Consider the following 22219-nt stretch of genomic DNA (forward strand, 5'->3'; position numbering starts at 1 on the left):
CTTTATTTCTAATATTTTAATTTGGAAAGCAGAAAAGTAAATATGGCTGGGGACTGGATTAAAACACCCAAAGGCACCATTAGAGGGTAAAATCTTTAGGGGGTGGGTGATGAACAGTATTTGTCTTTGCATTTACTTTTCTACATCTTCCTACAACTTCCGCTGCTTTGATCATAGGCCAGAATATTTCAAAGTAAGCACTTCATTTTCAACAGTTTAAGTACAAACCCATCACCAGGGCTGTTTTAGGGATGAAATATATCATCAGGAACTCTGATTATCCCCTAGTTGTTGCAATAGAAATGGTGGAGTTAAAGGAAAGGACCCTCTAAAAGAACTGTAGTTCTTGGAAGAAGTCCCTGCAATCCAAATGCTACTTGAATATGTAATATTTTGTACATTAATATGGTATCTGGGAAAATTTAGTTGCTACAACTACCTGAAATCATTCAAAGACTGAGGTGTAATAATCCACTTCAAGTCTTATTTTAGATGAAAAGTAAAAACTGGCATAAATCCACTGCCACGGCATATGTACATCTTGCTTTGTTAACAGATAGCCCGGGTTTATGCATATATGCCTCTTTTTGGATGTTCAGTCAGTCTTGACAGAGACCGCACTGTGTGTAATATCATTTGGTGCCAGAGGGGTTACAATCATGTTTTCTTCTCCCATATTCCCCAGATTTTTGTTAGCGAGGCATCTTGACTTGACAGCTAATGGAATTGCTCTTCACCTCTTGTGCATACGATCCCACGGAGATAAGGCAGGAGATGAATGTGGAATCTGTGCTGTCAGTTGTGCAGCTGAGATGTCTTGCGATACGTCATTCATTTGTAGGAGAAGTGTCTGAAATGGCAGGAGTGAATCCTCTGACATGTTAGACCCCGTCTCTCCAAAGGAGCCTTGCTCTGGCAGCTGACAAATGTTGGTTCTACATTAACCACAAAGCTGCAATGCTGTGCAAATAATATTCTTTCAAATGGCAACCCCCATCCCCTTTATGACTAAAGCTATGCAATCCTCCCCACCTGCGCAGTTTAACACCTTTTGAAAAGTAAATGTGTGGGTAGGCAAACTGTCTTACACAACACAGTGGGCTCTTTATTTGGCAGCGCCTGGGAAGGCCGAGGCCTCTCACTGCCCCAGTCGACCTAAGCAACAGCTGGTGTTCACAGCAACATTTCCTATTTCTGCTGAAGGTGGATCGTGTAGCTCTCACTTTATCGCCCTTAGAGGCCACGTGAAGGACAAAGCAAGCATGTCCATAAACAAAACTAATGTTTTGATGCAGGCCGCTTTGAGACAGAAAGACCTGTGATGCTTTGAATGCCCTCTTATCACCCAGACACATGACAAAACCTCTTACCTATATCAGTTGGTTTTCATGATAGGTTGCAGTGTAAAGTCAAATGCTCTTCCTCTAGAAAGCACATATGTGTGCTAGTGATTTTGGGAATTCGTGTGAGAGCTAAATTTGAGCTACAAGAACACAATATTCGCTTCTTGTCACCTGCATTCCGGTTGTCCAAAAGTATTCAAAAGTATAGCCATTTAATGGATAGTTGGTGACAGAAATGATTTATTTAATTCCTATTTTTTAAATTTCTTATTCTTTTTCACTTTGGCTTGAAAACTAAAACTGTTAAAACTAGAAATGGCCCCACAAGTTTGTACTGTTTGGGACCAAGCTTACAGTATAAAATTGAATTATGCATAGTACTGGGTGTCTGCTTATTTATTATGGGCATTCTTCAAATTACCTTTTTGTCCCTATTACAGCTAAAAAAACAAACAAAAAAACCCCCAGAAATGCTGACACTGAAGCGATAGAACTTTTCTGAAAAGCTTAAATTATTATTTCAAAATTTCTGGATGACCGAAGCAATCCTAATCTTAATCTTGTGTTGACAAAAAAGGTTTATTTCCATTGAGTGCCAGTGTTTGATTGTAAAACAATCTTGCCAAGCAGAATTTCTAATTTTCACTTGATTTGACTTTTGCACTGTTAATGTTGAATAAACTGGACCAGAAATTAGTTTTTATTGTCTTGCTTTCTCCACATTCATTTTATAATTGGATCATATTCATAAGCAAAATCTTTCAAATTAAATGTTACGTTAAATGTACTTGGAAAAAAAGGCCAACTTCTTTCACGCTAAGCAGCCCTCTGTGTTTATGTCTCATTGTAGTAACAGTTAAGTTAGATCACAGCCTTCTATTTGTTCCTGCAGCATATTACTGGCCGCTGGCTCACAGCCTCAGATGTACAGGCACCCCTCACTGACGTGATAACATTTATAGTTGTAATGGATTTTTTTATGCCCATCATTAACTGGCAGAGAGACCGGAGAAAGAAATTGCTTGTCCCTTTTTCTGGGGTATTTCAACTTTATAGCATTATGTTCAGATGTCACCTACTTTCAAATCTTTTTAAGGCTTCTCCCGTCGATGGTTTTGTTTTAGATGTGCAGGTCTTTTTTGGAGGACCCTTGTAGCATCAAGGACTCGTAATGAATATTTAATGATGTTGAGTAAAAGCTTGGAAAGATATCATCTCTGCCCAATTATTGGCTCTGTCTCCGCCAGTGCTTTGGGGTGATTTACCAGAATATTTGGCTAATGTAGACAATTTATATGAAGCTGCTTTGAATCAAATAATTTAATAATGTGGCAGCATAACTGATATTCACTTTGAGAAATATGATTTATTTTCACAAAGACTACTTTTGTACAAAATATCTTTAATGATGCATAGAAATACACAGTATAAAACTGCTACAGAGAAAAGTTCATCTGAATAGAAAATGATCAACACAGCTTGAACTGAGTCCAATAGCTGTGTTGATCACATTTCTCACATACCCAAAGGAAGTGGATAAAATAACACCAAAACAAAATATAGCTTTAAGCCATACTGCAAAATTAAATCAACCCCTCTTTAACTCCAACAATAATTCAACATTATAACAAGTAAAATTATTACTGGGGCCACCTCCTGTAGCTGGCATACAGGCTTAGTTAGATCCACAGTCAGATTCGCAGGCTGTACAAGTTTTGATAATGAAGAGGATTCATCTTGGAATTATACAAAATTAGTTTGTTCCTCCTGAAAAAAATACCACTGAAATACCAATGAAAGCAAAGAGTCCTTTCATTTTAAGTCACATCTCCTCTGAATCAGCATTGTGTAGTACAGTCATTTTTCAACCAACAAGATGCCCTTAATAAGCACTTGTTCCCTTTTGTTTTTGATACACAACGTCATGTACGTTAAGAGCAAATATTCTCCAATGACTTAAATGGAATGAAACATAACTCAGTTGTTCTTCTTCTGGCTCTTTCTGCTGGGTGGCCCGCTAAACTGAACAATGTTGAAATATACAAATATTCCCAAGAAGTGCAGGAAAGCGGTTGTAGACACCAGGACAGGAAAAAAGTCAGGTAGATGTGGAGGGGGGTCCAGAACTACACTCAGGATGCTCAAAACAGCCATGGCTGCAATGCTGATGTAAAACTGTAACGGATAAAGAAAGTACAGTTGTCAGATCATTTGAAGTAGAATGTTTAATAAATGCAGCTTGCTTAACAACAAAGATGCGACCTAGTATGTAAATTCATAAACAGAGGAAATTGAGGGATGATTGAAGCTGGTGTAAAAAGATTTATTTGGACCCATCTTTGCTGAAGCCACATTATTGAAAATTAATTTCATATTCTGCATCAGGAACTTCAAGTGAAACTATGAAAAGACTGAGCACCTCAGGCAAACTGTTGGCTTTTTCCTTAATCTTAATTGCAAACATAATTTTAAACCAATGATTTGAATTTAAAAAAGCTCTAGAATCACATAAAAAAATTTATCACTGAAAGACGTGCGTCAAATTGGTCATTTGAGAGGTGCTATAAAGAAACGATTCAGGCTTGCAATATCATATTACAACCAATTAAAATTTTTTGGCCCGTGTGACCACTTTTTATCGTGTTACAGAGTTACTAACTGATGTGATGGTGAGAGCGAGATCATTCCTGTGTCTCTTTGTGCTTTATGACATCGAATATAAGTCTGTGGGTATTATGGAGGAAACACCTCCTGCCCACACCCACCCCGCTGACCAAAACCCATGAAACCTTATCGCCATCATCGGGGCTCGCTATTTATGCTGCTTGTGTAAATAAATATATCTAGGCAAACCTGTGTTAATGACACGTGCTATAAAAAGACACCTTCTCTTAATCTCTGACACCCTACCGGTGCCCCTGTCGCTAAGGGGCTGGCAGTGGAGCCACTTCAGACGCTGTGGAAACTTAAATAAGTGATAAATAATTCTTTGGTTGGCAGCAGCGTTCATCCCCGGACAGCTTACACAGCTTACAGCAGCACATGATATTTATTTATACAGTTGGGTATATCTTCTGACATGGTTGCAATTTAGGTCTAGTGGCACTTTGAAAATACAAGGCACCTAGGATCCTGAACTCAGCACCCTATCTACAGCAGCTATGCTGCCTCCCACACTCCCCCGTTTGTGAAGACATCAACTTAATCTAATCAAGCGGCATGTATTTGCTTTGTTTAGTGTGCCTAATTTAAAGTAGAGAAAATCACACTTTAAGTTTGAAGCTTTAAATTCAACATATATGGATTTTAAATGGTTTATATCTGCAATATATACACTGTACTACAATCTCCAATTGTATTGAAGGTCTACAGTAACCTGTATGACCTTTGCTATTATTCATAAGCAACCAATTGGAACTTCAAACATATAGAATAATATTGTTAAAATGAAATTAACTTACAAGAAAGTCAAACCACAAACTATTTTGAAAAACATGCAGAGGTGTACCAAGGTACAGCACTTGAGGAAACTTAACAGTCCCAACAGCTGAAAACATCATTCATGCATTTTCCACAACTGCAAATTCTGTCTCTGAACGCACTTCATGCAAGTTTCTGAATGATAGAAGTAACATTTAAGATTGGAGTGCTGAATTATAAATAAAAGGTCGTAACAACATGTTAACAAAATGTCTTTGAAGAAGGATGGAACACATGGAACTTCTTGACATTCAAATCACCAAATCAGTCCATGCTGGGAACTATAAAGTTGAGATGCATGTCCTTATACACAAGCAGCTTAGACGTGGTCTTTGCTGTGTGTGCAAGTGCCATTTTTTTTTTTTTGGCCTAGATTCAGGTGACAGAGGAGCCCCAGCAGGGAGCCCTCTTGTTGCTGCTGGTTCTTCATGTCATTTTGGTCTATAAGATCCCTAAAGTACTGCTTAGACGAGACAAATCAGTCTGTTGACTTGCTCTGAGATATAGTGCATAGTAATAGCAGTGAAGACGCAATGAAAAGGAGGAATTGTGCTTTAGCTGCAAACTATGCTGACGACTGACTGTGAAATGTGAAACTGAAAGGCAGAAGTACATGCCGCATGCCCCAACCCAGAAGCACTGGATACTCTCTACAATAACGCCTCTCCAACAGGCCTGTTTTGCAGAGTAAAATATCTTTTGTATTTTTCCAAGGCCCTGGTCTCTGCTGTGGAAATGCATGAGGTCAACAACCAGAATGCTCTGGAAGTCAAAATGCAGCTTCCGTTAACCACACTGACCTTCAATCTCACTATACGGGCCAGGTCCATTTTGGGGAAGCAGAAAAAAAGCTTTTTGTAGATGCCCAGTCTCAACTCGTCCTCTGAACAGTGATCCAGTGCAGACAGCAGGTAGATGCTAAGGAAGAGGAAGGCCACTGAGGTCACAACATAGGGCACCAGCAGACCATCCTTCAGGAACAGAGGCAGCATGCTGCACAGAGGGACAGAAACAATAATGCATTTACAGTATAGAATTCTGATAGATTGAAATAAACAGCACAACCTTTAATATTCAGGGAATCCTAACCCACCGCCAGCTGAGGGTACACACAAGATAGATTTTCATATATTTGCCATTATATCATTCAGTTCAGTGGTATCTTTGTTGAGAGGGCAACAGTAAACAACATTTTTCATCTCATAGGCCTGTAGGAGCGGTTCATCCCCCGGGAAGAGATGGCTCTGACTTTCACGCAGAGCTTATCTTAGTTTAACAGAGACACAGGCAAGAACAACAGTTGTCTCATAGTAAAATCACACAACACCCTGCTTATAAAAACCTTTCCCCTGACAACAAACTACTTATTCCAACAAAAAGGTTCCATTCAGCAGATAAATGTTTAACATTTCAGAAATACATACGTCCTCCATTTAAGCAGACTGGTTTCATTCTCTCGTAAAATGGCCATTGCTCGAGCATTCATTCAGCCAATTATGCTAACAAAAGATGTATTTTTTTTAATGACAGAGTCTGTAGAGGCTGCAGATAATGTGCCAGTCCAAGTCAGACTGTACTGGGAGGCAGCTACAGAATGACCTCCTGTCCCTACACAACACACTTAGACGGCAGGCATGCAGACTATGCCGTGTAATCCCCAGATATCCTTATACTAAACCACACGCACAACAATTAGTGCTGCCGGAAGAATTTAACAACAGCTGGTGAAAGTTAGATGCAGCATTTGCAGCACTACTTGTCTTTTCTATTCATGGTGTTTATCTCAACCCAAATCATTCAGAGTTTTAACATTTTTTATTGTGTCTTTATCATCCCATAGTTGACAATATCAAGAGATAGATGCTAGATTTATGTATTACATTTATGTGTCAACAGGGCATCCCATAGATCTTCCTAACGTTTGATGCAGAATGTGTCCACAAGTGGCAAGTAATATCAATTATAAATAAAAATCTTAATTCTGCTAATATTTGCTAGCAACATTAGCTACCATGCAGTATGTGACAGGTCGAATCATGTCCAGTGAGGAAGAAATCGCAAAATCCGTCAGTGTAATGAAAGTAAATATGATGCTGCACAGCAGTTTAACTCCAAGATTGTATTTCTACATTCATGACGGGATTATTTTAAGACACTAAAAAATGACTAAACCTCCAGATGTAAAACACCAGGTAAGTGGAATAGTTATGTCCATGTTGATAAAATAAATGGGAACGTAGAGGATGGGATCAAATTCTGATGGGGATCTTCTAGAATGGTCAGCAGTGTTGACTTCAATATTCATCGATTCAGCTATTATTCTTACATGTGTTGTGTTTAATTAATGATTTACTGTTAGAATCCAGCAGTCTTATTACCTGAATGTAGAGGCCTGAAGAAACCAAATGCTTATGAGTGGGAAGTCATTCAGGAGAAGGCAGACTGGTCTGGAAATAAAAGAACAAAGTAGAATACACTCAATTTTAAACACATTATTCAGTTCCCAACATCAAGCCTAGTTTACATCGTGAATCAAGTATCAGCAGTTAGAAAAAAGTTACTTCACAACTTTTAGTATGAAACATCTGATATGTATGATTGTAAACCCTTAATTGGACCTGAAAATGTTTTGTTAAGTAGTTACACTGATTCATTTACAATCTGCCTGCCTCATGTGTGTGTCTGTATGCATCTGTGTATAAACCTATTGTTAATTGAATCAGGTTGCCTGCATCGATGCTAGTTCTATGTTATACTCTGAGAGGGGCACTTTCCATCAGTCCCCGAGCCTGTAATTACAGTCAGTGCTCTTTGGCGATCCTGTTACAACCCAATAATTGATCCCGCGCAAACAACACCCTGAGCTGCCGCCTACCATTCTTTCCTAATCCCTGGACATGCATTACTGATTGATTAAGGGGGACAGGTGGGAGATATAACTCAATAGTTAATAAAGCAACAATCTACTCTAATCTAGATTAATAGATGAGCTCAGATCTAGGAACCAAATCCCTCGCTGTCAAGTCTATCCCAGGCTTCAATCTATTCCTACAGCTTTATACATATGGGAATAAACAATAATGAACCACACACATGCATGCCTTTATGGGCATGTGTGAAAGTTCTATATTTGCAATGTTAAATGGTAAATATGGCACTTTCATAACTTTCACATACCACAGTGCATATCATGACAATGGAAGCAGGGCTTGTGTTGGTGCAGCACCGATTGTGATGACAGGGGTGAATAACCTCTCCGTTAGCAAGTCTGAACTTAAATAGAACTGTTACTTTGCAGCTCTATGAGAACAGCAGGGCAATGACGTCACTTTTATAAAGTGCTCACATATTCAGATCATCTACCATCTGCAAGGCATAACCTGAGATTTGCAGTAGGGACAGCATGGCTTCTTTGTGAGTAGAAATTAAATCTATATTCATGAATATTTCAGATACAAGACATCTGTCATGCAGAGAGAAAAACTTCATGGAGTTTTTTAATATCTACTTTGAACTTACAGGGCAGCCAGCAGGATAGACTTCTCGTGGACTTGAAAGGAGAAGAGGAAAAAGGCCAGAGATGAATTGACCTAAGAGCAAAGAGTTAATAAAACATCTACACTTAACAACACATTATTTAGAAGGAAACGGAAATGCAAATGCAACTTTCAACTAGCATCAAACATGCTTGGATTAGAAATGACTTTACATGAAAAACTCCAAAAAGCAAAATTAATGGGCCACATCATAACTGAATGTAAAAGAGACTACCGTACATCCCTCGATAAGGGGACTGCTGTTTTGACACTCACCAAAGCCAGTTTAAAGTGCAAAAAGGTGGGCCTTGTCAGCAGTCTGATAGAAGACGGTAGAGCTGCCAGGAGAGTGAAGGCAAAACTGAAACACAAATAAAAATGTAAGATTAAGTGACTGCAGGAGGACTCTGCAGGCACTGGTGCTGGCCTACAGGGCAGTGGAAGGAACAGCTCCTTCATACCTCCAGGCTATGGTCAAGCCCTACACCCCCGCCCGACCACTTCGCTCTGCGGCCACCAGGCGCCTGGCTGCCCCGTCACTCAGGGGTGCCTGCGCACGATCGACACGGTCACGGCTTTTCTCTGTTCTGGCACCCCGATGGTGGAACGATCTCCCGACTGATATCAGGACAGCTGAGTCGCTGCCCATCTTTCGCCGCAGGCTGAAAACCCACCTCTTCAGGAAACACTACCCTGATCCGCCCTCTTAGGACAGCATCTGCTCCGTCCTAGTTCCTTACGCACTTATTGTTTCCTCCACCACTGGCACCCTCTATATTTTCATAACCCCCTACCCGAACAAGGGTTTGCATCCCATTCCTGCTTTTCTTACCTCTTTTATTTCTTCCCCTACCCGAACCAGGGTTTGAATCCCATTCCTGCTTTTCTTACCTCTGTTATTTCTTCCCCTACCCGAACCAGGGTTTGCATCCCCACCCCGCTGTGACTGGTGTGCAGTTGGTGAGAGGCTGAGGTACCTGACTTATCGTACTTACTCTAGCACTAGTTTTGCTCTTAGCTGTTTGGTATTGGAAGGAAATGCACTTATGATTTCTTGTGACCTGAAGTTCTTTTGCCTACCGATGTTGAACGCACTTATTGTAAGTCGCTTTGGTTAAAAGCGTCTGCAAAATGACCGTAATGTAATGTAATGTGAAAAGGAATTACTCAGCATCAGATTTATGGTATGAAATCAGCTGCGTCGTGGAGCCTCTTTGAATTCTAGTTTTACTTCTTCACACCATCCTAATATGTCTAAATGAGAACGTTTATGATGAACACCTAACAATACACACATGCACACAAAAAAAGGCAGAATTTGTCATCAGTAAGTTGTTCTTATGGCATAATTTAGATATCAAGAAAATCAAACCAGGATTAAACCATGAAACCATGTAACTCTTCTTTAAGACGCCCCCTGCTCTGTAGCTAAGAACTCTCTCTCTGTGGGAACTACACAAATAATAACCCTTCTTAGGGTTACCAGGCATTTGTTTAACCCCTCAATTGTCACCTGCTGGAGGTTAAAGCACTAGAAGAGACTGACTATTTGTCAGAGTGAATGTGTATAAATGTGCAGAGAGGTCAGGAGATGGCTGTGTGTGAGGGCTACACTGTGTTTGTAATGTGGGTTAGGGTTACTAAATCACAGAGGTAACTGAAGTAAACGAGACAGACAGAAATAGCTAGATAAAGAGTCAAGGAGAAACGGTAAATGCTAAAGCAGGACCCGCAAATGCACATGGGTTGCATGCATGACAGTTTGTGTGCTTTCAGAGCGTCGGGTGTAAGGCAAGCTTTTGTGGTCCGGAAGGACATGAATCCCTTTTCACAGCTGATTCATTTATGTACACAGTACTCCCACACCAGAGCATTTAGCAGTCCACTCCATGTGCCAAAAACACAAGAGTGTTTCTCATTTGTTTGAAATGCACAACAGTAAAAGAAGTCTAACTTGATCCCTGGACTTAACAGTCTGGCAGAAACGTGTTCATGCTGCGAACATAGGACTCCTAAATTTAGCGAGCTGGGTTATTTAAGCAGGCTCCACCATGACTGCTGCTGCATTGAGTTTTTCTAACGAACTGCACAGGACCTCAGCTTTCCACAAAAAAAATATTTCATACTATATAGAATTATCTTTAGAGAACCTGAAACTTCTCCTGCTTTCACCCAGTTTATCACTTCATCTGATAAAGCACATAATTCATGAGACTTTCAAAAAGATGTTATTGCTGTCCCGCTGATTAACTCAGTTTCCATCTCTGAATACAAAACATTTTTCTTTGTATTCCTAAGGCAATTCAACATCTTCCTGTTGCCCGGCAAATTAGGAAAAAAGACTTTGTGTTCAGAAGTTCCTCACAAGACCTTTCCTTAAGGGATGATCTTGTTTCAACTCACTGGATAACTGTCTAATCCCAAGAGAAAAGTCAGCTTTCCCAGGAAATTAGTAGCAAGGGCTATGAGGGACTGAAAAAAAGAAAGACCACACGATACAGAAAAACAGAGAAGGAAGCAATTCATAATAGAGAAGAATAGAGAAAACTTTTTAAACAAATCGAAGGATTACCTCAGGTAGAGCTGAGAGTCGCCTGACAGAATGGAACTGATTTTTATCAGAGTGTTCAGACTGCACCATGTGTTGGCCACCTTATCCTATACACACACACACACACACACACACACGCGCACACACACACACACACACACACACACACACACACACACACACACACACACACACACACCACAGAAAACAACAAAAAACAATTTCAAACTCAACATATGGCAGTCTCAAGAGATCATCTCAGGCTTAGGGCTGCAAGTCATCATTTCACCGCTGAAAGAGGAATAAAATGCATCTAAGGGTTTGAGGAGGATATTTGTATGTAACCCTACATCATAAATATGATACAAAAAGCAATAGATTTAGAATTATACTGTGTAAGCTTGGGGATGCTTGGGGTCTCAAGAGTCATAAAGACATAGAACAATCACAGAGCACAGGCAAAATTCAATTCAAATGAATTTAATTGATATAGTGCCAAATCCCAACAAATGTCATCTCTAGGCACTTGATACAGTAAAATGACCTGGAACAACCCATTAAATCAGTTTGTTGAGCATTACATAACACGACATGTTAAAATGTAAGTGCATCTACTGGGGATCCCTTTACCTCGCAGTCCAAAGCAGAAAACACAACTACCACTATTTAAGATTCACAAGTTGAAGCATCAAAACTGTACCAAGATTACCCCGAAGACAGATTTTTAAAGGTTTTATAGAAAGATGCATGAGAGGGGTTGAATAAGCCCATGCTGGATATCTAACGGACCCAGGAAACAATTCAGAGTCAGGCGATGGGTGCCAATATGGGCTCTAATAATTTAGAATGAGAATGCAGAACAACCCTTCACATGCATTCAAGTCCACTGAAAGAGCCACTTGAAAACCAGCTGGTCCCCTTCGTCATCCAACTGAAATCCATTTGAGAACTTGTGGATCCTTCTCAAATGTGACATGCAAAGTGAAGGACACCTGTCTGAACAACATCTAAAAGGCTATGGTTGCTGTTTTAGCCAGTTAAGCATGATCAGATCAAGAAACTGACAGACTCCAACACTGGAAAGATCCTCTTTCCCAGTTTGGGATGAATAAAGTACTTCTATTCAAGTCTGAAGTGAAAATAACATTTTGGATTGACTATAAGCATTGCATTTGTTCAATAAAAACAAGGCTTTTAGTTTTCCTTAAACTGTGCACAAACTAATTCAAAATATGTTTAATTATAAATGAAGAATATAACCAAAAATAATCTGAATTATCTGATAATTTGCCTGTTTTTTCATGATCAGCTTATGGTAATTAAGAAGTGTAAATCACAGTTTCCTGAGATGTTGCAGTACAACAACTAGACATTTGGGAAACTGAAACCAGGCTGTTTGATAATTTTGCTAAATTATTATCATAAAAATTTGTCATTACTGATTATGATGATAAATTAAAGTGAACCATTTTCATTCACATTCATTTTTTATGATCAACAGCAATCGAACGTAACTTTTCCTCTGTTAGACTGCTCTATTTTTGTTTTTGTAATAACCTGGAAAATTTAGTTTTTAAGATTTGTAGATGGAAAGCAGGAATACTGCATGCTACAACTTTAACAACAGCTGAATGGTACATGCAACTGAGATCAAATGAGGAGGTCGAGTGCTTAAGCGGTTGTGCAGGGATCACTTATATTAAGACCCGAGCCACCAGTGTGCCCATGATATCACACACCACACATGTCTAGATCAGCTTTATGATTCCTCAGTGAATGTTTTAAGTGTGACCCTATCTAGAAAATCTATTTCTGGCCTCCTCTCTTTCCTCTATGCTACAGCTGCTCACTGCACAGCTGTGTGGATCTTAATGGCAGTCTAGTCAGCAGCATCGAGTTGTCCAATGTTGTGTTATCCCAGCCCCATCCTTCCTCTCTTTCCTCTTTACTTTCCTACTCCAAATAACCACCACGGGAATGTTCCTGGACTCCGCCTGAAGGCATCACTTGAATGAGGGAGGGGGTTGCAAATCAGCAAATGTAAGGCAGCGCGGCTCCTTCACCTAGAAGACGAATGGAATTTCACAGGGAGAAGCATTTGGTGCCATTTTTGTGAACCGGCAGCTATGTGAGACGACAGAATGCAGCTCAGTGGGTAAACTTACAACTGCTCCCTCCCAGAAAGCCACTACGACCACCAGTCAGCAGCCCTCTTCTTCCCCACCATCCCCTTACGCCCTGTCCCCTTGTCCAAAATCATGCGCTTACGTGCACACTTTCAGCTCAGGACAACTTGCCCCAGGAGGCCTCTCATGCTGTCGTCACAGCAGAGTAGAGTTTCTCTCACACCCTGTGTATTATGTTTGAACCATTTCGTTGAACAAATACACCCTCGGTGCACGCTGCCCCCCCGCTCCCTTGGTAGAATTTCTAATTACTTCTCACATCCTTGACATCTCGTGGTGAGTGCCACTTCACGGAGCGGGACACGAAGTTACAGGGTTTCAGAAATAAGAGCTGCAAAGCTTGGTCTAAAAGCTGTCAGCCACACATTTAAGCAAAAACACACAGTCACCTCACCCCTGCTTCTTCCATGACAGCTTTCGACACTGTGATTTCAGAAGTGTTTCAAACTGTAGTCTTTTTTCATTTTTAATTAATATCATATTCCATTGACAATGCAATAATTGATCAGCCCCAACATAAAAAAATATCAATGTTTAAAACAGTTTTCACACATTTATGTGTCTGTTTTTTCAGAGGTGTCAGTAGCAGGCAGCAGTTGTCAGATGTTTTCTGATATGCCTTGAATTGTATCTTTGGCCTCACTCATCAGTCCATATGGCTGGAACATGGCTGTGAAATGAAGTGCTGAAAACAACCCAGCCATAAATTAGTGAGATTTATCGGTATCCTCCTACTGTACATCACAAGCCCCAACACCCCCCAGGGATAGGGTGAAACTGATCTCCTGAACTTTCACCATTTCATTTCACTGTTTTCTTTGATCCAGCAGGGTATCCATTTCCAGCCGGTGAAGCACAGGGTTGAAGGGTATTCACTATGCTGAGAGCAGGGAACAGTGTGTAGGGAACAAGGAGTGCCTCTTGGGTTGCGGAAGACGTCAGAAAAAGCATCTGTCACAGCATTGGTTTTATTGTTAAAAACCATAAAACGAGGCTAAACTTTAACACCAAAATGTAAAATCCTTAGAAAACAGTGATTCCCGACTGATCTTGCATACACAGGGATGCACAAAAATCCCAACTGAGAAATCCTAGAACATCAAACATTGTTCTCTTAAACTGGCCCATCGATTTTTTTTTTCCCAGCTAAATCCTTTTTCCAAAGACATTACGTTGAATAAGATAAAACAGGAGCCTTTTTTTGTGGATAAGGTTCACATCGATGCTTGTCAATAACTTATAGACATTTAAAAACAACTAACTGATCACAAACTAGCTGACTGAGGAATCCAACATTCCGAAGTATGATCAAATCAGGACGTGATCATAAAAATCTACAGGATTTAAATGGAAATTTATGGGGGCTGAATTTTGCATTTTTCTCTGTGATAAAAAGAAAATAAGCTTTTAGAGCCATTATATTTAGATGCCAACATAATGTTAAGATAAATTTATATACATTTTGATAAAGGTTTGTCACAAAAAGGAGCATGCGGTCCCTCTAGTGTGGGTTTCAGGCTTTTTTCACCTGGGTTTTGCAGGTTTTGATTTTAAAAATCTACACTGTACCTCAAACAGACCACGGGCCACGGGAAAGATCCTCCTGACCACCTGCAAGGCCTGGCTGGGGTCAGACAGGAAGGGCAACCAGCAGAGGGCAAAAGTCACCAACACTGTTGCAGCAATTCTCACCAGAAGGAAAAGCCTGCACGGAGACAGACAAGCAACATATGAGGGTGGGAGGTAAAAATACAGCTTCAATAATAACAAAATCTGACCTAAATTGATGAGTAAATATTAAATAAGTTAGTTTCTGCTAAGGTTCCCCAGACAATTAGTGCACACTGTCTGTAAGTCCTAAATTTGGGATTTGACCCTCGTCTTCAGGAATGCAGTGAAAGCCATGCATCAGCTGAAAGTCTTCAGTGTAGGTCAGCGTATCTTGTCAGCTGTAACTGTGAAGCTGCTGGTTAAGTTGCACACACGGGCATAGCTGAGGAGTTTGGGCATGGAGAGAGTGTCATCTGGACATATCTCCCCCTCAGGGTCTAATCCAGCTCTCCATTTGCTACTAAATGCCCTTGGTACATTGTTACTAGATAAACAGACACTGGACACACTGGTAACAGCATCCAATCTGATTACCTCAGTCATTCTGCGTCTCTCATGAGGACACTGCTCTTTTACACGCTTACATTACAAAGGTGGGCATGCAACCAGCAAATTCATGCACAGTAGCAAAACAAAACAATGTAACTGACAAATACACTGTTGAAAAATAAAGTGACAGAAATCAATTCAAATCATCTTATTCCTGGAGTTTTTTTAGCTTCAGCTTGGCTCAGTATGGTGGTCAGGGAGGCAAGACGCTTCCACACAGCCAGGCTTTCTTTGTGTTAGCTGGCTCAACAGAATACAAACCTCCACTCAGAGATAATAAGGACTAAAACAGAGATTAGGAGCTTTCTTTGTCCAGCACAGACCACCTGACCCTTCTTTCACAAGAAGAACAAGAATGGAGAGGTCTGAAAATGACAAAGATCATTATGGAATTTGATCAAAATTTGATAAAAAGTACATTTAACTGTGACACTGTCTGGTAATAACGAAGTTATGAAAGTCATTGACAAAATCAAAGGAAATTTTTATTGATTTAATATTGTCTGATATGTAGGCTTAGACCCATTAATTTTCTAATTTAGTCCGTTAGATCCGACACCATCAGAACAGAACTGACATTTGGCAAATTGGGACAAGATATAAAAACATATAGTTCATTTTTCATTACCAACTGAAAGCATAGTTCCCATGGTAACATGAAGACCTGCGTTATGTTTTACTGTAAGTGCAAAGCCTCTTTGGTGGCAATAATGTCAAGGTCAAAAGGTTGGGATATTTAACATATACCCTCAGCTGAGAATCTACACTGCAAGTGGTTAATCAAACAGAGTTCTGGTCATGTTGGGCCAAATATTTAATAGATTAAATACTGGAAAGATGTCACTGAATCAACACTGTATTGTGGTTACATTTACTTCTAAATGTGGTACACCGACTGACTTTTAAAATGGTTGAATAACTGATTTTTTTGTCTGTTAAGTTATTTAACAATCCGACATTTAAATGTTAACTATGTACTTTCAATTGTGTTACAATGTCATTTATCAAATTTCAATGTCCTTCCTGGTGACATTTAAATGTTTGAGTCTGAGTTTGCCATCTGGGAGATCATCAGAACAAGAATCACTTAAAGTCTGCTGCCATTTTTCAGGTGATTAAATCTCAGCTCCGGAGCAGATTATGAGTTCAGCCTAATCTACCATGGTGATCTACCCAGATTAAAATAGAGCCACTTTCGTGACACTGTGTATACTGTAGGTGTGCTTCACCTACCTGCTGATTACCCTGCACACCTGTAAGTCAGCTGCCGCATGTCTTCCCTGAGCTTCAGCCAACCCATCGTTGGATTGTTGTTCGTCACCAATTGGTAACTAGATGTCCAGCAGCTTCTGGTATCTCATTCTCTCCTGCTAAACTAATGTCAGTTTACTCTAAGCCTTCTGAGAATCCTGCCATACCAGCTGCTCACAGTCGGCCATTCTGCTGTCCATGTGATCATTCCAAATATTCACACTGTTCTGGGTAGTATTGGTATAGTTAATCAAATTAGTTTGTTGCTTTGCATGAACCTGGCTTTAAAGCACACATCATTTTCAAAACGGTCATGGTCATGCTTTTTTTCTCAGATGCAGCTTCTCAGTCAGTCAGTCTCTTGACCTGACGACAGTCTCGATCGAAGACAGTGATACCGGTGGCCCAGCTGCTCAAACATGTGCTTTGATGCTTCTTGGGTTGCTCATGGCCATCTGAACCAATTTTCTGTCAGCTGAGGGCAACAGTTTAGGTCTTATTTCAGGCCTTGCAAAATGGCTACACCTCCTAAAACATTTTACTTATGTAAGATGATCTTGAAATCTGTAGTTGTTTGTAAGTTCCTCCAAGAGAGATTCTTAGAACTTCTATATTTGTATGTTTATATGTATTTTTAACCTTGTGCTGGTGTAAAAAGAACCCAAATAATTTCCAGGTTCTGCCCCAAATTCTTGAGCTGTTTTGTCCGTTGAAGGGTGTTGAATAATCCTCACCAAGATAAAGAGGTATTCAAGAAAATCACTAAAAGCTTTCTAGTGCCATGACATCCATGTCCAGGCATGATCATGTAGGTAAACATTTGACTGGAGAAGTAAGAGAGGGAGACAGTAAAATAAAGAAAGAAAAAAAAATGCTTACCCACGTCCCGCCAGGCCGACTTTGATGCACTTTCCCAGCAAGTAGCAGAAGAAGGGCAGAGCATGGTACAGCTCCATCTGTTTGTAGCTGAGAGCCAGGGAGAAGGCCATGGAGCCAAACGCATCCCAGCCCAGACCCAGAGCCAGGACCCCCCACAGGGTAAAGCCCAGGCTCACTCCATTGTACCCGACACTGTCAAGGTTAACTTTTACCTCTTATATTGTTTTATTTAAAAATGTAAAAACAACAACAGATAGAAGAAAAAAAAAAAGTGGCATGAAGAGCGTGCATTTTACAACTTTTTGCATTATTCCATCATGATATGACAGAATAATGGTACACACCATAAATAAATAAAAAAACAAAACACATTTCTTTCTAATGATCCTTTTAGGGACAATTCACATGAAAGTAAATAAAGTGCACCTGATTACAATCTTTTAGAGTGCTGCTGCATGGTGAATATATACAGTATATTAGCTTTTCAGGAACCGTGACAATCCTCTGTGTTCACATTTCCCCAATAATACTATTCAGAAGACACTTGTTTTGTGTTACACAAATAAGTAAAACAAGTTCTAGAAATTGCAACAAAGGCTGTGTGTGGAAAAATATACTTACATAGTACACCACTTTAACCCCTTTAAGCAATTAAACATGAGCATAACTTTGTATAACTGCATATCAGATTTACCTTTAATAAATCTAAAACTGATAATTATACTAGAATCAATTAATAGAATAAATGTGCATGTACATAAAGGATACTGGAAATGGCCATAGTCTATGAGAATTAGCCCTGGGTAAAGAAGAATGCAGAGCAGAGTGGAAACCTGGAAGGAAAAACAGAAAAAAAGCCAAAAAAATCCTCTGAAATTTCAATTTATCAAACTGGAACATGCACAGGTTGAGCAACCAGCATCAATGATGGCTTTATTCCAGTGTTAGTGAGTGTCCCAGCAGGTCTGTAACACTTATATTAATAACTAGGACTGACTATTGGAGGTGTGGAATTTTGAAGTCTGCGATGCATCTCAATTTGGCGGTGGAAATTTTGCATAGATCGAGTGACTGTGACTGTTTTAGTAATTACCAGCATTACAATCCTGTTATATCATGCTTATAGCAGTAGCATAAAATTGAAAGAATTAAAATGAAAATAGCATTGTGTGTGGCTGTTTCTGGGTAAATATATCGCCTAAAATAAGTGTGGTTATTGGTTATTGTCCCAGAAACATAATTTAGGCAGCTAGAATACCAAACTCTGGAACTAGTTCCCTTGAATGAGATAAAGCCACCATTAATGTTGTACACTTGTGTGTGTTTGCTTTCTAATTTGACATGTCAGAGGAGAAAGTGATATAGTATATCCCATAAAAGACCATCTTGTTATGTTAATTGTGCCTTTTACAGACATCTAATTATCTTGATTATGTAAGACACTGTATTAGAAATCATCCCTCTAAACTGGTTGTCCCCACTCAGGAGGAGCAGTGCTGAAATCTGTTTTAATAAGGGTGGGCTCGCAGACTGAAGGGGGGGTCGAACGCTGTTAGACTGGGCGCAACTCTTACCTTTTTCTTAGAGGACCCATCAGTCAGGCAAAAACAGTACAAAACTACAGCAGGAATGTATATCAACACATCTGCAACCAAGACTGAAACAGAAAAATAGAACATACAAAGTGACATTACTATCATTTCGTTTTTAGACTTCTTAAAAGTCAAAATGCAAAAAGGAATAAGAAAAATATTACCCAATAAAATCCCCATAAGACATGTTGATTGACACATTATAATGCCTATGCTTCGATTTTTTAATTATCAAGTGTTTAAAAAGAACAAACAAAAAAATATCTCTAAATAATTCCATGATGTATCTACACATTGAGCATCGTTATTGATTACAGTTCAATTGTTACACTTATTATTTTCAAATATTACATTAGCAAGATATCCTTCCATAAAGCCTCCTCTTTTTCTGACATAAGTGTGAACATTTTCCATTTCATTTTTCAAAGTTACAGTACCTGTCGTTCTCATGAATAACTTGTGCACAGGACTCTCATAACCTCTGGATCTGTGAAGCTCCACCCATTCGGGGTTTATAATCTTGGCTCTGCAGATAATCATGACAGACTTTTGATTACTGCAGCTGTTTAAAACAACTGAAACAGACTGCAAACAGACTAAAAGGGTACATTTAGATATTACACCTATGAATCCTGTACCTTTGCTGACTTGACAACATAGGATCTCTTGCATTTCCCTATAGCGGGATGTAACTTTACTCTTTCCATCTCTTTGCCAACATTAACATTTAAACATCAAGCAAATGATCTTCTCTAGATAATCAAAATTACTTGCATATAACCACAGATCCAGCTGTGATAGGCAGTGAGGGGAGGGTAGTCAAGACCCCAGTAGTTCAAGTCATTGTCAGTGGTGTTGAAGTACCTAGAGGAGTACAGAGTATGCTTATAATGAAGTCAGGGAAGTCAGAAAGGCACCATAGCAGATTATGTCAATTATACTGTATAAAGTTTCATATGTCCCTTTATGTATTTATGGTGCAGTGAGTGTTATTCTCACAACCACACAGTTCCATCACAACATTTATTTTCAGGGGGCTGGATTTATCAGACTGACCATTCCTGAAGTGGGAGGTTGTAGGTTACTTCTTGCCAGTGCCTCTGGGCTTCATAGTCGCCAAACATCGGAGGTTTTCCCGCCCCTGGAGGAAAACCGTTCAGCTGTCAGTGTGATGAACGCCAGGCTACTACATGAATGAATGAATGGAAGTGGGAAACCAAACCGTTTCTCAGCAGTATGCCAAATAAGTGAGTGGAAGCTAACGGGTAAAAGTGACGCTCTGATACGTGCACAACTTCCTGCCGGTAGTTTTCAGAGAAATCTCTAAACGAGAGGCGAAGATGACCGATACTGTAGCATGTTAACGTGCAGCTCCACACACTTCTTACCTGAGTATGAATTTAACGAAACCCCCCATCTCACAACAACACCAAGCAAAATGCAAATTGATACAAGACTCCAGGTTTGCATAACTTCACCGGTAAAAAAATGAGCTTTTCAGGCAGAAACAAACGATAAAAAACGGTTCATGAGCCGTTTTTGAAATCAGTTTACATTTCCTGTATACGTCATCTACCAAGGCTTCGTTTCACATGCTCATTGGTCAGAAGGGTTGAGGCGTTCAAGTTACATAAAAAAACAGTATTTTTTCCTTTAATCGACAGTCACTCAATTCAAGAGGTGAGAAAGAAAAAGAAAAACGCCACCAAGCGAGTTTTAACAGCAGTGTGAGTGTTTTTACAACCACGTAACATTTTTCAGAATATCAACACCACAAGTGTCTGTGTGTTGTTACTGTTGCCACAAAAAGATATAATCTTCTAAATTCCCATGTACTAGAAATGTATCAGATACAAATAAAGTAGGACAAATGACACATTATTAAGGGTCCTTTTTCTTAATTTTTTTCGATATCACCACATATTATTACAGCTGATATTGAATTTAGGGGTCAAAAAGTGCTCTCCCTATGGTATCAAAAACAAGCTTCCCTTATGCTTATGATAACCACAAAGCAGACCGTAAAACAAAAATTGAGAAATAAATAAGTGTACAGACAAATCTTTCACTGTTGCTTGTTTATTTTTTCTGGGTCATTTTACTTCTGTTCCTGTATGCTCATGAATCAGTCTATTCAAGTTCAGCCATAAAAATAAAAGTACCAGATTACCACTAATGTAATACATCTATAATTGTATACTGTAAAAAGGCTTATGATCATCTCACAAATAATTTCAAGTGTTAGTATAACAATGAAACATTGTTGAATCCCCAAAAGAGAAAAAACTCAGGTTTATTCAAATACGATTACTGTATGTCAACTGTTTACTATATAGCAACTTACGGGGATGTACACTGGCAACATCAACAAGATACAATCAGCTGTGGAGGGCCAGCAGTCTAATGGGGAGCCTCACTAGTTGTAAACCTCTGTACACAGATTATGGGTATGTCTTCCCCTCTCAATTTAAATCTAAGCCCAGGGCCATTTTCTCCTCTGTGACCTTTTCTTCTGTTGACACCATCATCTTTGTTCCTAAGGTGCTGAGATTTGTTGGGTGAGACATGTTCCCGGAGGTTCTACCATCAATTATGCATAAATAATAATAACCTCGAACAACTGCTGATTTGCAATGACACTTTCATTACAACAGCAGCGGCCTATAACTCACTGCTACCTATTAGTTATTAATACCTTGCCACGCCAGCTTTACTTTGTCATTTATTGCTTCATCTCTATGCCTTTTTAAATATGCAGTAACTGCTGTACCTACATTTACTGTCTGTATTCTCTGCCCAGGAGAGGGCTATAGCTTGTGGTGGTGTGGGTGACCTAGTTTATATGGAGGCCTGGACATTGTCTACTTGTTTTCTTCTCCTATGATGACTTTCAAAGTCTGCAGATATACTGCATGATTTATGAATTTTGATTAGTCCGGTCATTTCTTAATCGTCTCATCAGTTAATTGTTTAAAAATCTAATCTTTTGCATTTTAAAGGCATTTTAACTCTGATCATCAAACTCTTCCCTTGCTATCCCATAAATGTCCGGATCCATTCTTACCCAGTGACATTCAACATGCCTCTTCTGATCCAAGGGTACTTCTCACAGTTCTTTCTTTTGAAAAATATATAGCAGATCCATCCTTCTTAGCATGACAAGCCAAACCATTTACACTCTAATGAACTAACTATACACTGAGGGCTGATATGGCAGGTCAAAACTAAATGTGGGCTAAAA

General features: G+C 39.5%; 1 protein-coding gene across 1 annotated transcript; it reads right to left on the minus strand.

The window, feature by feature from the left end:
- Positions 1 to 2728: 2728 nt before the first annotated feature.
- alg6 (ALG6 alpha-1,3-glucosyltransferase) lies at positions 2729 to 20538 on the minus strand. The gene is made up of 14 exons (XM_075484440.1): positions 20367 to 20538; positions 20035 to 20119; positions 19753 to 19842; positions 19416 to 19504; positions 18961 to 19043; positions 18155 to 18219; positions 17387 to 17578; positions 14666 to 14801; positions 10932 to 11017; positions 8636 to 8720; positions 8343 to 8413; positions 7202 to 7270; positions 5624 to 5816; positions 2729 to 3518 (listed from the first exon to the last, which is right to left on the minus strand). The coding sequence occupies exons 1-14, from the start codon at positions 20446 to 20448 to the stop codon at positions 3321 to 3323; spliced, it is 1524 nt and encodes a 507-aa protein (XP_075340555.1). The 5' UTR covers positions 20449 to 20538; the 3' UTR covers positions 2729 to 3320.
- Positions 20539 to 22219: the final 1681 nt, after the last annotated feature.

This window comes from Odontesthes bonariensis, chromosome 15 (assembly GCF_027942865.1).
Source record: "Odontesthes bonariensis isolate fOdoBon6 chromosome 15, fOdoBon6.hap1, whole genome shotgun sequence".
NCBI lineage: Eukaryota > Metazoa > Chordata > Actinopteri > Atheriniformes > Atherinopsidae > Odontesthes > Odontesthes bonariensis.

Excerpts from the sequence above, each read along its gene's own strand:
- alg6 (XM_075484440.1), bottom strand. The coding sequence starts at position 20,448 with ATGCAAACCTGGAGTCTTGTATCAATTTGCATTTTGCTTGGTGTTGTT. Across the intron at positions 19,044-19,415 it reads GTTATTCATGAGAACGACAG|TCTTGGTTGCAGATGTGTTG; the intron begins GTACTGTAACTT and ends TTTCTGTTTCAG. Across the intron at positions 14,802-17,386 it reads GTCGGCCTGGCGGGACGTGG|GCTTTTCCTTCTGGTGAGAA; the intron begins GTAAGCATTTTT and ends GTCTCCGTGCAG.